Source organism: Condylura cristata, unplaced genomic scaffold (assembly GCF_000260355.1).
Source record: "Condylura cristata isolate star-nosed mole 26May11 unplaced genomic scaffold, ConCri1.0 scaffold00017, whole genome shotgun sequence".
Taxonomy (NCBI): domain Eukaryota; kingdom Metazoa; phylum Chordata; class Mammalia; order Eulipotyphla; family Talpidae; genus Condylura; species Condylura cristata.
In genome coordinates this window covers 14,861,139-14,875,411 of record NW_004567118.1, presented here as the reverse complement: position 1 = coordinate 14,875,411, position 14,273 = coordinate 14,861,139, and the positions used below count along the sequence as shown (strand labels likewise).

General features: G+C 36.1%; 1 protein-coding gene across 6 annotated transcripts in view; it reads left to right on the top strand.

Annotated features, from left to right (window-relative positions):
- BCAS3 (breast carcinoma amplified sequence 3) overlaps positions 1 to 14,273 on the top strand; it is a 453,152-nt gene that overhangs the window by 199,625 nt on the left and 239,254 nt on the right. For all 6 annotated transcript variants that reach the window (XM_004684452.1, XM_004684450.1, XM_004684451.1 and 3 more), the window contains 2 exons: positions 11,226 to 11,326; positions 13,763 to 13,959. In XM_004684452.1, coding sequence (XP_004684509.1) covers positions 11,226 to 11,326; positions 13,763 to 13,959 — 298 coding nt within the window. The remainder of the gene's footprint in view (positions 1 to 11,225; positions 11,327 to 13,762; positions 13,960 to 14,273) is intronic.

The window sequence follows — 14,273 nt, the reverse complement described above, 5'->3', positions numbered from 1 at the left end:
TCCGGGGCAGGCGGGAATCGAACTCATGCGGAAGCAGCTTTAGATTCTCAGTGCTGTGCTTTAACCCGCTGCGCCATCAGGGAGGGCCCGTTTTTTTTTTTTTAAAGATATATTTATTTATGCATACAGAACTGGGGTACAGACCAGAGGTGTAGGGGCGGTGAGAGGATTTACCAGAGACAGTGGGGAGCAGAACAGGCTGACTGATGAACAGTGCTGAAGGGAGCAGAGGGTGGTTCAGTAGAGGTTTACCGCAGAGGTGGTTCAGTAGAGTGATACATGGATCACTTCCAGGGCAGGCGGGGATCAAACTCATGCTCTGCTTGGTGCTCTGCTTTAACCCACTGCGCCACCAGGGAGGGCCCCTGAAGGAAGATTTTTAAGATTAATTTACATACATTTTACAGTAATATTCTATTCCTCTCTTTAAAACTTATTTTGCATTTAGTGATATTCATTGAGTTGCTCTCTTAGAAATATGAAAGACACTGGTGTTTCTAGAAACTTATTTTATAAGAATCAGCAGCCACTCTTTCCCGGAGCCTTTATACCTACTCAGTGACAGTCTGTGGCTTGCTCTGAGATACTGGGAAATAGAGCTTTAACTAAAACACAGCAATCACCAGCACAGATTATTCTCTTCAAAGTAGTTGTGGAAAACCATATAGTTGTCAGAGCCCTCTGCCTGACAAGAATTAATATATTAACTGGATTATAGCACCATTTGACAAATTGCTTACTAAATACATCAAAATTGATTGGACAATTCTGTATTTGAATTGACAAATGACTGCATTAGGAGAAGGAGGGAAATCCATTAATTACAGCCACTCTCAACCATAAGAAATATAATCATATAAACATGGATTTTGACCAAACAAAAATCTTTACTTTATGATAGTGTTGCTAATATGTCTACCCACACCTCTTTACCATTAGTAGAAGGCAGTGCTCTTAACCACTGTCTTTTATATAATCATGAAAGAAAATTTCTGCTGTTTATTATGTTTCAGGATTTCCTGGCTGCATGATAGTTTTTATTTACTATTACAGAAGAAATTGAGAATGACAGGGAAACTGTTATTCTGTCTTCGTACTCAGTTCTCATTTGCTGCTCTGCTTGCCCAGTCTAAGATAGTTTGTTCACATTATTAAGTCAAAACCTTTACTTTTGGTTGGATGGTAGATCGGCTTTTCCTCTTTAGACGAAAGATTTTTGCTCTTGCTATTTCTTGGTGAAGGTGAGCAACCCAGTGACCAGGCTAGAGAGGTGTGAGAATGCTGTGGCTGTCTCTCTGCACTGGGAATCTGTTTTCCTCCTGTCATATGACAGGAGGCATTAGGCCTTGTGATTTTGTTGAACTTGGTGGAAAGACTGAACTGCCTTTATATCATCAGTTTCTTGTCTTTTCTACTGTGCTTTCTTTGTGTTTTATGAACACACGAAGAGTTTCAGTAACCGTGGGTCCGTGATGTCAAGTCTGGGTCAGAACTGTGATTTATAAGTGGTGTTACGAGGGGGGTAGGGTTTCCCTCTTGTGCACTCTGCTGCCTTCTAAGTCTCTTTTCCAGGTGCCAGTGCTCCTTCCTTGCTTATGTCATACATACCTTTAAATATGAAACCAAACCAATATTTTCTAAAATGAAATATTCTAGTTCCTTAGGGGGGGATTATAGTGAATATTAGGTTGTGACTCAAACTACTTTCTTCATTTCTCTCAGTGCATATAAAGCTTCCTTGAATGTCTATAACTTCCATGTGAAGTGATCTCTGTTGAAAGTAAATCTCTATTGTGTGATGGTTTTACATAGGAGCTCTGATTAGGATATATAGATATTTATAAAGATGAAATGATTATATTGAGTCAGAGATACGGGAATCAGTATATGAGATAGTTGACATCTGGAGTAATTATCTGTTGCTACTTATGTTGTAAGTTAAATTGTACTTAGGTAAAGACTTGGTCTTTGGAGTCTACAGCCCTACACTCCATTTCTGCTCTTTGTTTGTGGGGTGACATTGAACAAATAACTGAGCCTTCCTGAGCTTTAGTTTCCCTTCCTTGAAATATATATTAATACCAATCACACAGGATTGCTTTTTTATTAATTGAGAATGTTTGCACATAAAGCTTCAAACATTTACTGGACTAGGAAAAAAACTTGTGAAATACGTCAGAAGGAACAAGAAAATTATCACTTGGTTTCATTTATAAGTGGAATATAGGCAAACAAAGGTCCCACAAAAGAACTTGTGGCAAACCATAGAAGCTGGGGCATAGAGCAGGAAGGGTGGCGGAGAGATGTCCAAATAGGGGAGGGATGAATACAAGGGGCTGTGTTGACTGTTCATGGGTGCTCTTGTGGCGGGAGAACTATAGGATTTACACCTCAGGAGAGAAATCAAATATTGTACAGAAAAGAGCAACAATGTGAGGGGGGAAAAAAGAAATAGGTATAATAGTAAAATAAGCAAGCAAAGAAAAATCTTGTTATTGGCAGAAATAGTATATTCTCCTTTTAGATTTTTCTTGTCTCTCATAATACTGTTAGGTGGTACTACCTGCTAAAGATGCTTTGCTGTTAACAGTAAATTGAAACATTTGCACAACATTGTATTTGTTTTGTTCTTAAGTTTTCATCTGGATAACTGTGGCTCTATCCTAATGTACATGTTTTCAAAGTTACAGAATTTTTACTTAGCAATTCTAATATATTCATGCAAATAAAAAGTTCTTCGTAGACCTATTTGCTTTGACCAGTTTGATTCCTTTAATAATTTCTAAGGCGTGAAGTTTTTCTTGATGTGTAGTGCATTCTTACAGATTTTGCTCTGGAGTTCTCTTTGATGACTATGTTAAGATTCTGAAACTTTTTCCTAAAAAGATTAAGACTCTCAACCTTAAGGCTTTGAAACGCCAGAAGGACTTTTGATTTTCTGATATTATCATTCAAATCACTGTTCACTATTCCAGGGAGCCTGCCATTTTTCATTGTATATTCTTAAAGTTTATAATACACATGTTTTTATGTGGTATTGATTTGTTGATTTTCAAGAAAACTTTTAAAAAGCAGCTGGAGACAAAGATAGTATCTGGAGGCAGGGATACAGGAAAAAAATGAGAAGACAGAAATCAGATTTATAGAGCTTCAGGTATTGGCAGGGATGATTCTCACACATAAATAGTGCTGTGTAAAAACATAAGTAGTCCCGAATACCTCAGTCTAGTCAGTTAAGAATCAGAATGTTTCTGTGTCAGCCTGTAGATAAAATGTTTGTTCCATTATTTGCAAACACACCACAGTGTTTACAAAAAAAAAATATTTTAGAAATGTTGAGATATACATAGTTTAACAAATCTACCAGTTAACCAGTTTCAACAGTTAAGTGTATCCCTGTTGTTTTTTCTGTTCCCTTAAAATGTATGGGAGGAAAGTATTATGAGAAAGTCACCCATGATTGTATCTTACTACCTATGCATCTTTTAATATGTGCGGCTCTAAGTGATTTGAAAGCCATAATACTGTATTACATATGTGATGCAGTGGCAAGTATTAAAGGTGCTAGCTCTTTTTAGTGATTTGACAGACATGGTAGGCCACTTGAGGGGAGAGTAGTAAGTCTTGGAAAATGTTCTTTTGCATTTGTAAAAAAAAGGAAACCTAATAATGTTCATGGGCTAGCATTTGCTGTCTCACTGTTTGCCCTGCCCTTTCGGTTCTATGAATTTTCTCATTTATTTGGAACTAAAATCTCAAGCATTTAGTTTTTCCATTGCATGAAATACATCACAGGTCCTTAATGAGTGATTTGAAGAATGTTAAATTATGTCCTTAAGTATAGGTTGAAAATGTTGATGTCTTCCAGGTCTAAAAGCTTTTAACTCTCCATGCCAAGAGAACCTTGCCTCTTTTGCTTAGGCAAGAGAAAATTTGTATTTAATTCTTCCTGCTGCATAATGATGTGGACTTAGCTAGTATGTAACTAGATATTAAATAAGTGAAGCTTGGGAGAAGCTGCATTAATTTTACAAAAAGATATTTTTGCCATTTACAACAACTCCCTCACCTTTGTTTTTGTCAGATTTTATTGTTGAAGTTGGAACAAGTACAGTAGACTCTTTCCTCTTCAACTGTTCCATTGTAGATGGGCTCACAAAAGCAGTAAGCTTATAGTCACTGGGCCGTTACCTCCTTATACTGAGTGCTGCACTGATTTCTGAGCAGTTTAATAACAAAAAGCAGTGATTTCTTAAGTTTAAGACATCAATATATAATGCGTTTTGCATTTCCTGTACCTCATCTCAGAGGGTATTTTATTTTAGAGTTTTCTTTGAACATAGAATGAAGAATTGATTATTTCTGAAAGAGACCTATCTAACATATAAACCATGAAAATACTGTTGTCACTGTAGAATCAAAACTAAGAAATTTATAGCATGCAACACATTACCATTTCCTTCATGGAAAAACCCATAATACTAGGTAGAGAACAGTGGCTAAAAATTAGTCCTCTATTTGACAATAGAGTAGGTCATGAGTTTATATAAGCACATTCACACTCTTTTTAAGCACAACATTACTAAACCCAAGAAAACAGGGTGGGAAACTCATCACCCAGTAAGCAGTAAGGTCAGCTTTCATGCCATCCATTGGTTTCCATCATCCATTGATAGGCATCTAGTTTTTTTGTTTCTTAACTTCTTGATAAAGTGCACTAGCCACTTCAATTGTACTGTGCTTCTTCCACAACTATAAATATACATATTTTAAAATAGGAACATGATTTAAAAGGTACACATAGGTATGCATATTTTTTTTTAAAAAGATATATTTATTTATGCATACAGAACTGGGGTACAGGCCAGAGGTGCAGGGGGGGGGGTGAGAGGATTCACCAAAGACAGAGTGGGGAGCAGAATAGGGAGATCGATGAAGTACACTGCTGAGGGGAGCAGCAGGTGGGCCAGGAGAGGTCTGCCGTGCCATGCAGATCACCTCCAGTGCAAGTGGGGATTGCGCTCATGCAGAAGTGGCTTTAGCTTCTCAGTGCTGTGCTTCAACCCACTGCGCTACCAGGGAGGGCCGGTATGCATGATTTAAAAGGTACACATGTTGTAGTGCAAAATAAGTCATCTCCTGCCATCATTATACTCTCCTAGGAGACAATTGCGATCCCAGTGCTTGTATTCTAGACATTTCTATAAATGTGAGTGTTGTTAACAATAGTTTTGCATTTAGACTTACTTTGGGTGGGTGGTTATATTTACTTGTGGTATGAATAGCGTCTTGTGACTATTGCTACTCATAAGTATAAGAAAGATATTATATGCTGAGAATATTATCTTTTAAAATAGTAAAGGTGGCCTTACTTTTCTAACTTTATAAAACAGAAAAAAGCAAAATAAATAAATAAAATGTGCTTTCATCCATAAAACTTGCAGGTATAATTTTCGTCCAGACACTAAATGTCAGATGACTACTATGGCAGCAGAAGTGATGAAGGAAAGCTTTTTAGTGTATGTCTTCTGTGGAATACTATTTGATAAAACTGTGCAGGTAGTGGAGAGAAGGCAGCACTGAGAGGAGATGCCCCTAGTGTTGTCAGTAATTCAGGGAAATCTATTATCTCATAGCAATGAAGATATGTCATTTTTCTAATTATATATTGCCGATGACTGTTCTTCTGGGAATGTAGAATAAAAGGAAAGTGAAATTGGAGCGGTACAATGACTGACTGTTAGAAAACTTTAATAATTAATTAGAGAACACCTATGGTACCACAGGGTCAGGGTGCAAGGAAGATCATTGATCCGTTTAATATATAACGTAGCTGAAGCTTGTTCCCCTTTATGTATGGTAACACTTCAGCAGATGTTGCTCTGATACAAGAAAGTGCTCCTGTTAAATAGCACAACCAGTAATATATGGTCCTTAGCTTCCCTGTGTATGGGATTCACAGAATCCCTTTATATTCACATTGAAACATTTGAAATCATGCAGAAAACTTCTTTCTAGACTTCAGCTGAAAATGAGTTACAACTTTAATCAAAAATTTTGGAAACTATTGCAAGATTAAATTTGCATGCCATTTCTTACTTGTGAACTGAGAGAATTCTTGCTTTCTAAAGAGTTTTGTTTTTTTAAGTGCATGTTTATTACTTGCCAGGTTGATAAACCACAACTTGTTTATGTTTGCAAATCTCTGATTTCAGGTATTTAGTTAAATATACATATATATTAGAACATACACACATATCCTCTTTGGTGAATTGCTCATTCGTTGGAAAACCTTTACACTACTTTGCTTTTAGATTTTGAGCCTTTCTCTTTTTTATTTCTCTACTAAGAATCTATATTCCCAAGCAGAAGTTATTCCTCAGGTTCTGAGTGCTTTCTGATCAGAAACAGAGAGAGCCCTCCATCTTATTACACGGCTTTTATACATAAATGCTGTTTTTAATAAGTACCAAAAAATATATTGAAGTTTGTCCTTGGATGAGAGTTTATCACTATTGGCCTTTGGGTGAACTTTGAGCCTGAGCTGTTTCATTCAAGCCAGCATGATGTCATTTAACTCACAAATTTCTCTGTTGCCAGAAAAAAGGAATGTTGTTTCCCTAAATAACCTAAAGGACTGAATAATGCAGGCAAAACATTATTCACCTCTCAGGACTGCACGAAACCCTTCGTGTGGTAAGGGTTTTATTGTTTGTGGTGATGGTAAAGAGAAGGGTCAAACAAAAAGTTGTGTCTGTTCCTAAATTTTGAAGTATTTAAAAATATGAAGCATTGAAGCATACTTAAATCATTGGCCATGTAAAACTCAGCTGCCAGTATGACCCATCTCACACTCATTTCTCTAGTAAAAATCTTTGGTTCATCTTTATTTTTCACATTAAGAGTCTTTAAGTTGCTTTCTATATTCACCATCTGAACACATGTTAGTTCTTCAGCAGAAACGAAAGCCACTAACTGTGTCTGATAATGATCTGACCATTAGGTTGGCACCACCCGCCCCCTTATTTGAAGAATAGTTATGCCATATTTTCAATGGCATTGAGACACATTGCAGAGAGTAGAACAGCTTTTCAACATCTTCTTAAGTTTGGAGCATGAGTTCACTAGCAGCAGAACCTGTAGTTGATTAGCTATGTCCTCTGAAGCTTCCAGAGCTCCAACTATGAGAATTTATTACTGGGAGTTCAAGAAGTGTAGGAGGGAATAGAATAAGAACAGAACCAATGAATTTTCTTTTTTTTTTTCTTTTAAAGAAGCACTGCTTAATGTTGACTATTATGCTTTGTGTTTGTTTATGTAAAAAGAATGCTTATAACTTGTGTGTGCTTAATATTAACTTTTATATGCATTGTCAAAATCCTTTTTTTCTTTCCTTGCTTCAAAAGCAAGTGGAGCTGGCAACAAGTAATTATTCTTTTTTTTTTTTTCTGCTAAAGGGACACCTAGACCCTGTTTATTCCTGTATCTAAGCCACACCCAAACACAAGTAATAAACCTGCCCAAGTATAAAGCATCCTCAAGTACTTTATAAAAACTTATCTTCTTTTTTCTAACTGAAAGAGTGGACTTTTTGCACATGATTTAGTTTATTGAAATCTAACTTTTGAATATTTTAGAAAGTTCATTCTTGGGACTGAGAAACACTGTTACACTTTGGGTGAAAAAACCATGAAGTATTTAACTATTTATATTTCATCATAACTAGCAAGACCTCCTTATTTATTATACTTTGAACTAATACTACATACCCTAGCATGTAATTAGTAGTCTATATTTTGAAAGTAATAAAGAATTATTTTTAAAAAATTCTTGATTATTAAGTTTATTTTCTTTCTTCATTGTCAGTTTTTGAGCAGTGTTTGCTCTCTCCCCTCGCACAGCCCGGTAGTTCTCCCACCATCAGACACCTTGACCCTTTGCTCTTGTCGTTTGTGCTCCTACTACCCGTTTGACCCATTTCCCTTCCAAGTATCACTCTGTACTCATTCCGTGAACCATTGTTGAAAAGGAGACTTAACATGTTGCTTTGGATGGCTATTAACACAGTGTTTATACTTTGTAAATTTTGCCATTATTATACTAAATTAATATTTTGCACCTATACTTTAGCATCATCTAAAACATTATTTTTAACTTTCTCTAACTCATAAATAACTTACTTGTGGAGAATAATTTGCAAAAATTATGTAGCCACTTATCCACATATATTGCAGAGACATCCAAAAACTCAAATGCAGGGTACTCATGTAAACTATTTATGGATTTGAGAAGTGATATTGTAAATAGGCACTTTCCATTTTGGAATATGAGAATTTTATTACATGGGATTCAGACTTAGGAACATTGTCAATGAACCATTTAATCTTTCTGTGCATAATTTTACTCAATTTGTCCTGCTGACTTGAAGGATTTGTAGATTTATATAGATGAACAGGATGAATTTGCAGAGGTTGATACTGAAGCAAATTTATTTTTATTTGCTTTGCATATGAACACATTTTAAAATATAAAATTAGATACCTAGAAACACACATATTGTAAGATACCAAATACTTAGTGATTTTCTTTCTTTGGTCCTCTATTTAGTTACTGAAAGCATGATCTGCTTTCCCTGAGAACACAGTATAAACAAAGTCTGGCTCATAGTTACCTCCTAATTATTTGCTCATCTTGCCCTAGAGTGTTGATCTCTACTTATCAGTTGTCTGCATTTAGAGGCAATACTTTTGAAGTTCTACTCTCTAAAGTAAATTGACAGTATATCCTTTTTAGTTAGATGGATAGGCTTGTGTTAAGTAGCTTTATTTAAAGGTAAGTATAGACTCAACAGAGATTTTTTTTATCCTCAAAATTATATATAGCTTTTCTCTCTCAAGCTCATTAGTTATCTAAGAACAATTGGTAAATTTAAAAGAAAACCTTTAGCCTGATGGGATATGTATTTCAACTAGACATAGACTTATGAGATATGTAGGTGATCATGCAAAAACTAACAAATATGGAACAGTTTTTCAATTATAATCCCTCCAAAGTTCATCCAAATTCTTTAGGGGTCACAGAGTGAAATAATGAGATGAGAGATGGGACATTTTACCCACATTGTTCCTGCTGGGATGTCCCTATCTCTCTTTTCTGTTTAAAATAGGAATCATAGGCCCTCCCTGGTGGCGCAGCGGGTTAAAGCACAGCACTGAGAATCTAAAGCCGCTTCCGCATGAGTTCGATTCCCGCCTGCCCCAGAGGTGACCACATGGCGCGGCAGACCTCTCCTGACCCGTCTGCTGCTCCCCTCAGCAGTGTACTTCGTCGATCTGCCTGTTCTGCTCCCCGCTCTGTCTCTGGTGAATCCTCTCACCGCCCCTGAGCCTCTGGCCTGTACCCCAGTTCTGTATGCACAAATAAAAAAATAAAATCTAAAAATAAATAAATAAATAAAATAGGAATCATAACCAGATTGTACAATCTGGGTGGATAGCAGGGAAGCTTTGCTCTCACTACTCCTACTTTTTGCCTTTTTTTCCTTAATCCAGGATTGTTATTTTGAATTCTTATTTTTGTGTGTCGGTAGGTTACTTCTTACCTAATATAGTAAGTATGGAATGTTCTTCCTACCTCAAACAGGGGAAATTTAAAACAAAGAAATGTAAGGAGAAGGATGGCTGTTTATTTCATGTTAAAAAATATTATCCTATTAGACCTATATTTTATTTTGCCCATATTCTGAGTGGTTCAAAACATCCTTAATTATAAGACTATATATATATATACATATATATATATATATGTATGTATGTATGTATGTATATGTGTATATATGTATATATATACACATACATCTACTTCATTGAAAATACATATGCACATTGTTCTTACAATTCAGGATTTAGATACATTTATTTTACCATTTTCTTTGGAAAGCAGATAATGGCTGAATGGATGAGGAGGAAGGCCATTCTTCTTTCTCATTAATTTTTAAATAAGGAAAGTACAAAATTAGGGAGAAAAAGTATAAAAAGTCTTGATTACCTATCACCTGAGTTAAGCAATGAACTCAATCTTGTTTCATCTGTAATATAATGCTACTTCTCATTCCCATCCTAGCTACTGAATTATTTTTAACTTTATCCCTGAGATGTGGTGTTAGATTATGTTATATTGTTAGGTCATACTGTATCATGTGCATTCATTATGGTGATATTATGTGCAGAGCAGACTTCAAACCTACTTTCACTCAATTAATACTTTAGGAGTGTTGTGCAGTAGGTGCTTGCCTGAGCTTACTGTGTATAGAGCTCAAGCTCTTACAAATTTTCACTTTAGGGACCAGCTAGTGAAACAAGTATAATTTCTTTCTCTTATTTAAAGTGTTCAGTATCTTTTTGTCACATGATTCTAGCTTTATTGTAAAAAAGACAAAACAAACATGAGAAGTTTGCTGGTCTCCCTCCCTGTCCTGTTTGCCTTAGTGACTCATCTCCTCTTGTGGCTATTGTTCTCATATCACTGTACATTTCCTTTATGTTTTCACTTCACAATCTTTGTATTTGATATCCTTGTAATCCTTTTCCTGCACATACCTATATGTTTAAGATTTTTCTCTGGCCTTACCTATTTTCCAGAACACTCTCTCCTAGATCCTTGTCCTTGGTTACATTCTTGACTGAGTATTTAGGGGATGGGCATCTGAATCACTTCTTTTTTTTTTTTTTTTGGTATTTTTTTTCTAAAGATTTATTTATTTGTGCATACAGAACTGGGGTACATGCCAGAGGTGCAGGGGCAGTGAGAAGATTCACCAGAGACAGAGTGGGAAGCAGAACAGGCTGACTGCAAAGTACACTGCTGAGGGGAGCAGCGGGCGGGTCAGGAGAGGTCTGCCGCGCCATGTGGGTCACCTTCAGGGCTAAGCTTCTTAGTGCTGCATTTACTTGCTGCACCACCAGGAAGGGCCCCTTATTTTCTTCTTATTAAGAATTTAAAATAAAATATACTTACAAAAATGATAGATGTATTGGGAACAAGTCAGCCTTTTGTCAAGATAATTGCTTAGGATTTTTACAATATATGTCAAACTTATTTCTAAGAGGTTGGATAAGTATTGATTAGATATATACTATGATATTCTTTTCTTCATGACATTACTTTAAAAAAAAATCTACTGCATGGATCAACATTGTTTAAATATGTCTTCCTTCTCCTTATAGTGGTTCCCCCTGGAAGTCCTGGACCCATTACTCGGCATGGGTCCTATGACAGTTTAGCTTCTGACCATAGTGGACAGGAAGATGAAGAATGGCTTTCTCAGGTAAGTTCTGAAATTATTCTCATACTGTCCTATGTGAAAGAAAACAGAAATCCTGTATTTTTATTCTAGAATTGAAAAAATTATTTAAAATACTCTAATGGTAGCGAAAAACTAACCAATTACACTTCCATATTGAGACTTTCTGATAGTACTGTTGTAGGTGTGTTTGTGTGTCTATGTCTACAAATACACACATGCATACATGCCTGTGTGTCTATGTCTACAAATACACACATGCATACACAGTAACTTTCATATAAGAGTGGAACATATGTCTGTCTTTCAAATAATTCATTCGTACTGTGAACTTTATGGGGTATCTTTGAATTCAAATAAGATCAGGGCCATGTTATAACAGGGAAGCCATTGAAGAATCTTTTGGATGTGTTTCGTGGCACCATCTGGGCATCCAGTGGTCTCTATAACAACTTCAAATGACCCTCCCTCCCACTGCCAGGTGAAACTGTCTTCATCTCAGGGCTTTGAAATAAAAGATACTTGAGCAGATTTCAAAATGATGAGATTACAAATGACTTCATTACAAATGCTGTTATGTCTGCTTCTAGTCTGACATCATTTGGGGAGGTTAATGACCTGTCTCAGATTACCAGTCCAGCAGCTTTTCATCAGACAGGTGCCTCAGTGGGGGCTGCGAGCAGTTTCGTGGCATTCTTCCAGAGGGTAGCCTCAAAAACTACAGAGCACCTAGAAACTAGGGAATCATGTTGATTGTAGGTGACGTACAGTGCATGACACCTAAAATACTCAGGGAAAACTCCTTGAAGGAGGTGCTGGTGCCTCAATTCTTGACAGATAGAAGTCCATCTCCTTTTTTGTGGATACACAGTTAAAATTAAGCTAAACAGAACAAGATGAATGCTGGAAAAGAAACGACTGTCCTTCACTTCAACTTTTCAGTTAGATAAAGGGGTGTGATGTGTGCTGTCAGTGTGAAAGTGTACACAATATGTTTGTACTGCACACACCAGGAAAGTGAATGGGAACGTCTGGCCAGTGGCTCCATGAAACTGCACAGGCATCTGTTTACCTCTCTGCTTTGTGACACTGCTGGTTTGGAGCTTAAAATACACAGAATGCTTTTTCTGTGGCCTGATTTACACTGCTGTATGCAGCTATTTGAATTGGAATTCCTTGTCCTAAATCTGAGTATTTTCTCCTCGTGACTAGTAGGAATATTAAAGTTGTTCCAAAACCATGATGATTTTGCTTTTCAGGACTGACACAGACCCATACCCTGAAGCTTTTTAGTTATGTTTTGATAAGAATTCATCATCACAAGCAGAGAAATATGATCAAGTGTAAAAGAACTGAGGGCAACACAATGCACATGGGAAGTCCATTCTCTGAATTATGTACACAGACATTAGGACCTAGAAATCAGATGACATTAATACATAGTCTTTGCCAAAGATTCCATATATAGTTTCTTACTTTAGTTATTCATTTAAAATTTTTTTTTTCTGAGATTTTAACCAATGTCTGATCTCTGCTTTGTCTTCACAATAGTTAATACAATATTGGCAACATTCCCTACCCTGTCCATGAAGCATGAAATTCATAAGGCATTTTAGTGTTATTATTTTGCTGCAATTAAAATTCCTTTGTCAGTGTTTATGGTAGGTGAAAAGACATACTAATTAAATAGTGGTACTTTTTTTTTTAAGGTTTCTCTCTTTAGATAATACTCCTTTCCTTGAAATTTCAAACTCCTTAACTAGTAGTCTTTTTAAAAATACTTATTTATTCATGCATACGAGAATTGGGGTATAGGACAGAGATGCATGGGTGATAGGTTTCACCAAAGAAAGAGTGGGAAGCAAAACAGGTAGAAGTATTGAAATACATCACTGAGGGGAGCAGAGAGTAAGACCGTCTGCCTTGCCACATAATGGTGTTTTGAAGACATCTCTACATTGAGAGAAAATATATACTACTTTTCTTTTTAGAAATAAATTTTGGTGAATTTTAAAATAAATCTATTTCATATTGTAATACTTAATTGTGGAAGGAAACAAACAGGTATAGAAAATTATTTCAGACTTATGCCTTCCTACCTTTTGAGCAACTTCAAGTTTGATTCTTAGTGAAGATAATAATTTTAATCTGTAAATTGATATGTTTATTATTCAGTGTATGACCATAAAATGGTAAATATTCTTGAATGAATAAAAAAGGTTGTCCCTAAGGAGTTGACTTTAATTACTCCAGGCAGTAACTGGTCCTTTTATTTTCATATGGTGTATGTGTACATATGTAAATGTGCAACTATTTTTAGACCTGTGCTTACATATTTGTACCTATATACATGTACACATATATAAGGTGGGTATTCAGAAACAACATGGGGTAGGGAATTGGGAAAGTCTCAAAGGGAAGATATAATATGTTTAAATCCTGATACCTGATCTGTTCCAGGTAGAAATTGTAACTCACACTGGACCCCACAGACGTCTGTGGATGGGTCCACAGTTCCAGTTCAAAACCATCCATCCCTCAGGCCAAACCACAGTCATATCATCTAGTTCATCTGTGTTGCAGTCTCACGGTCCAAGTGATACTCCACAACCCCTTTTGGATTTTGATACAGATGACCTTGATCTCAACAGTCTCAGGTAAGAACAAAAAACTGAGGGAGTGATTTGACAAGATTAATCTCAATAAGAATAACTATCTTCAATAATATTTACGTTTTCTCTTTGGGCACAGTGTATTCCTGAATGTGATGTGTATTCCCTTGTGATGCTGGTACCACTGGAGATCTTATATGGGATCTGCTCAATAATAATTTTGTATTTTATTTCTCTAAGTCTAAGATTCCCTAAATACCCCTTTTTAAGCCAGCTAAATCCATGATATGACTTATTCATATTTCTAATGATTTAAGTCTGGTTATACACTGCTTTTTTTTTTTTTAACTGCCTTGTCA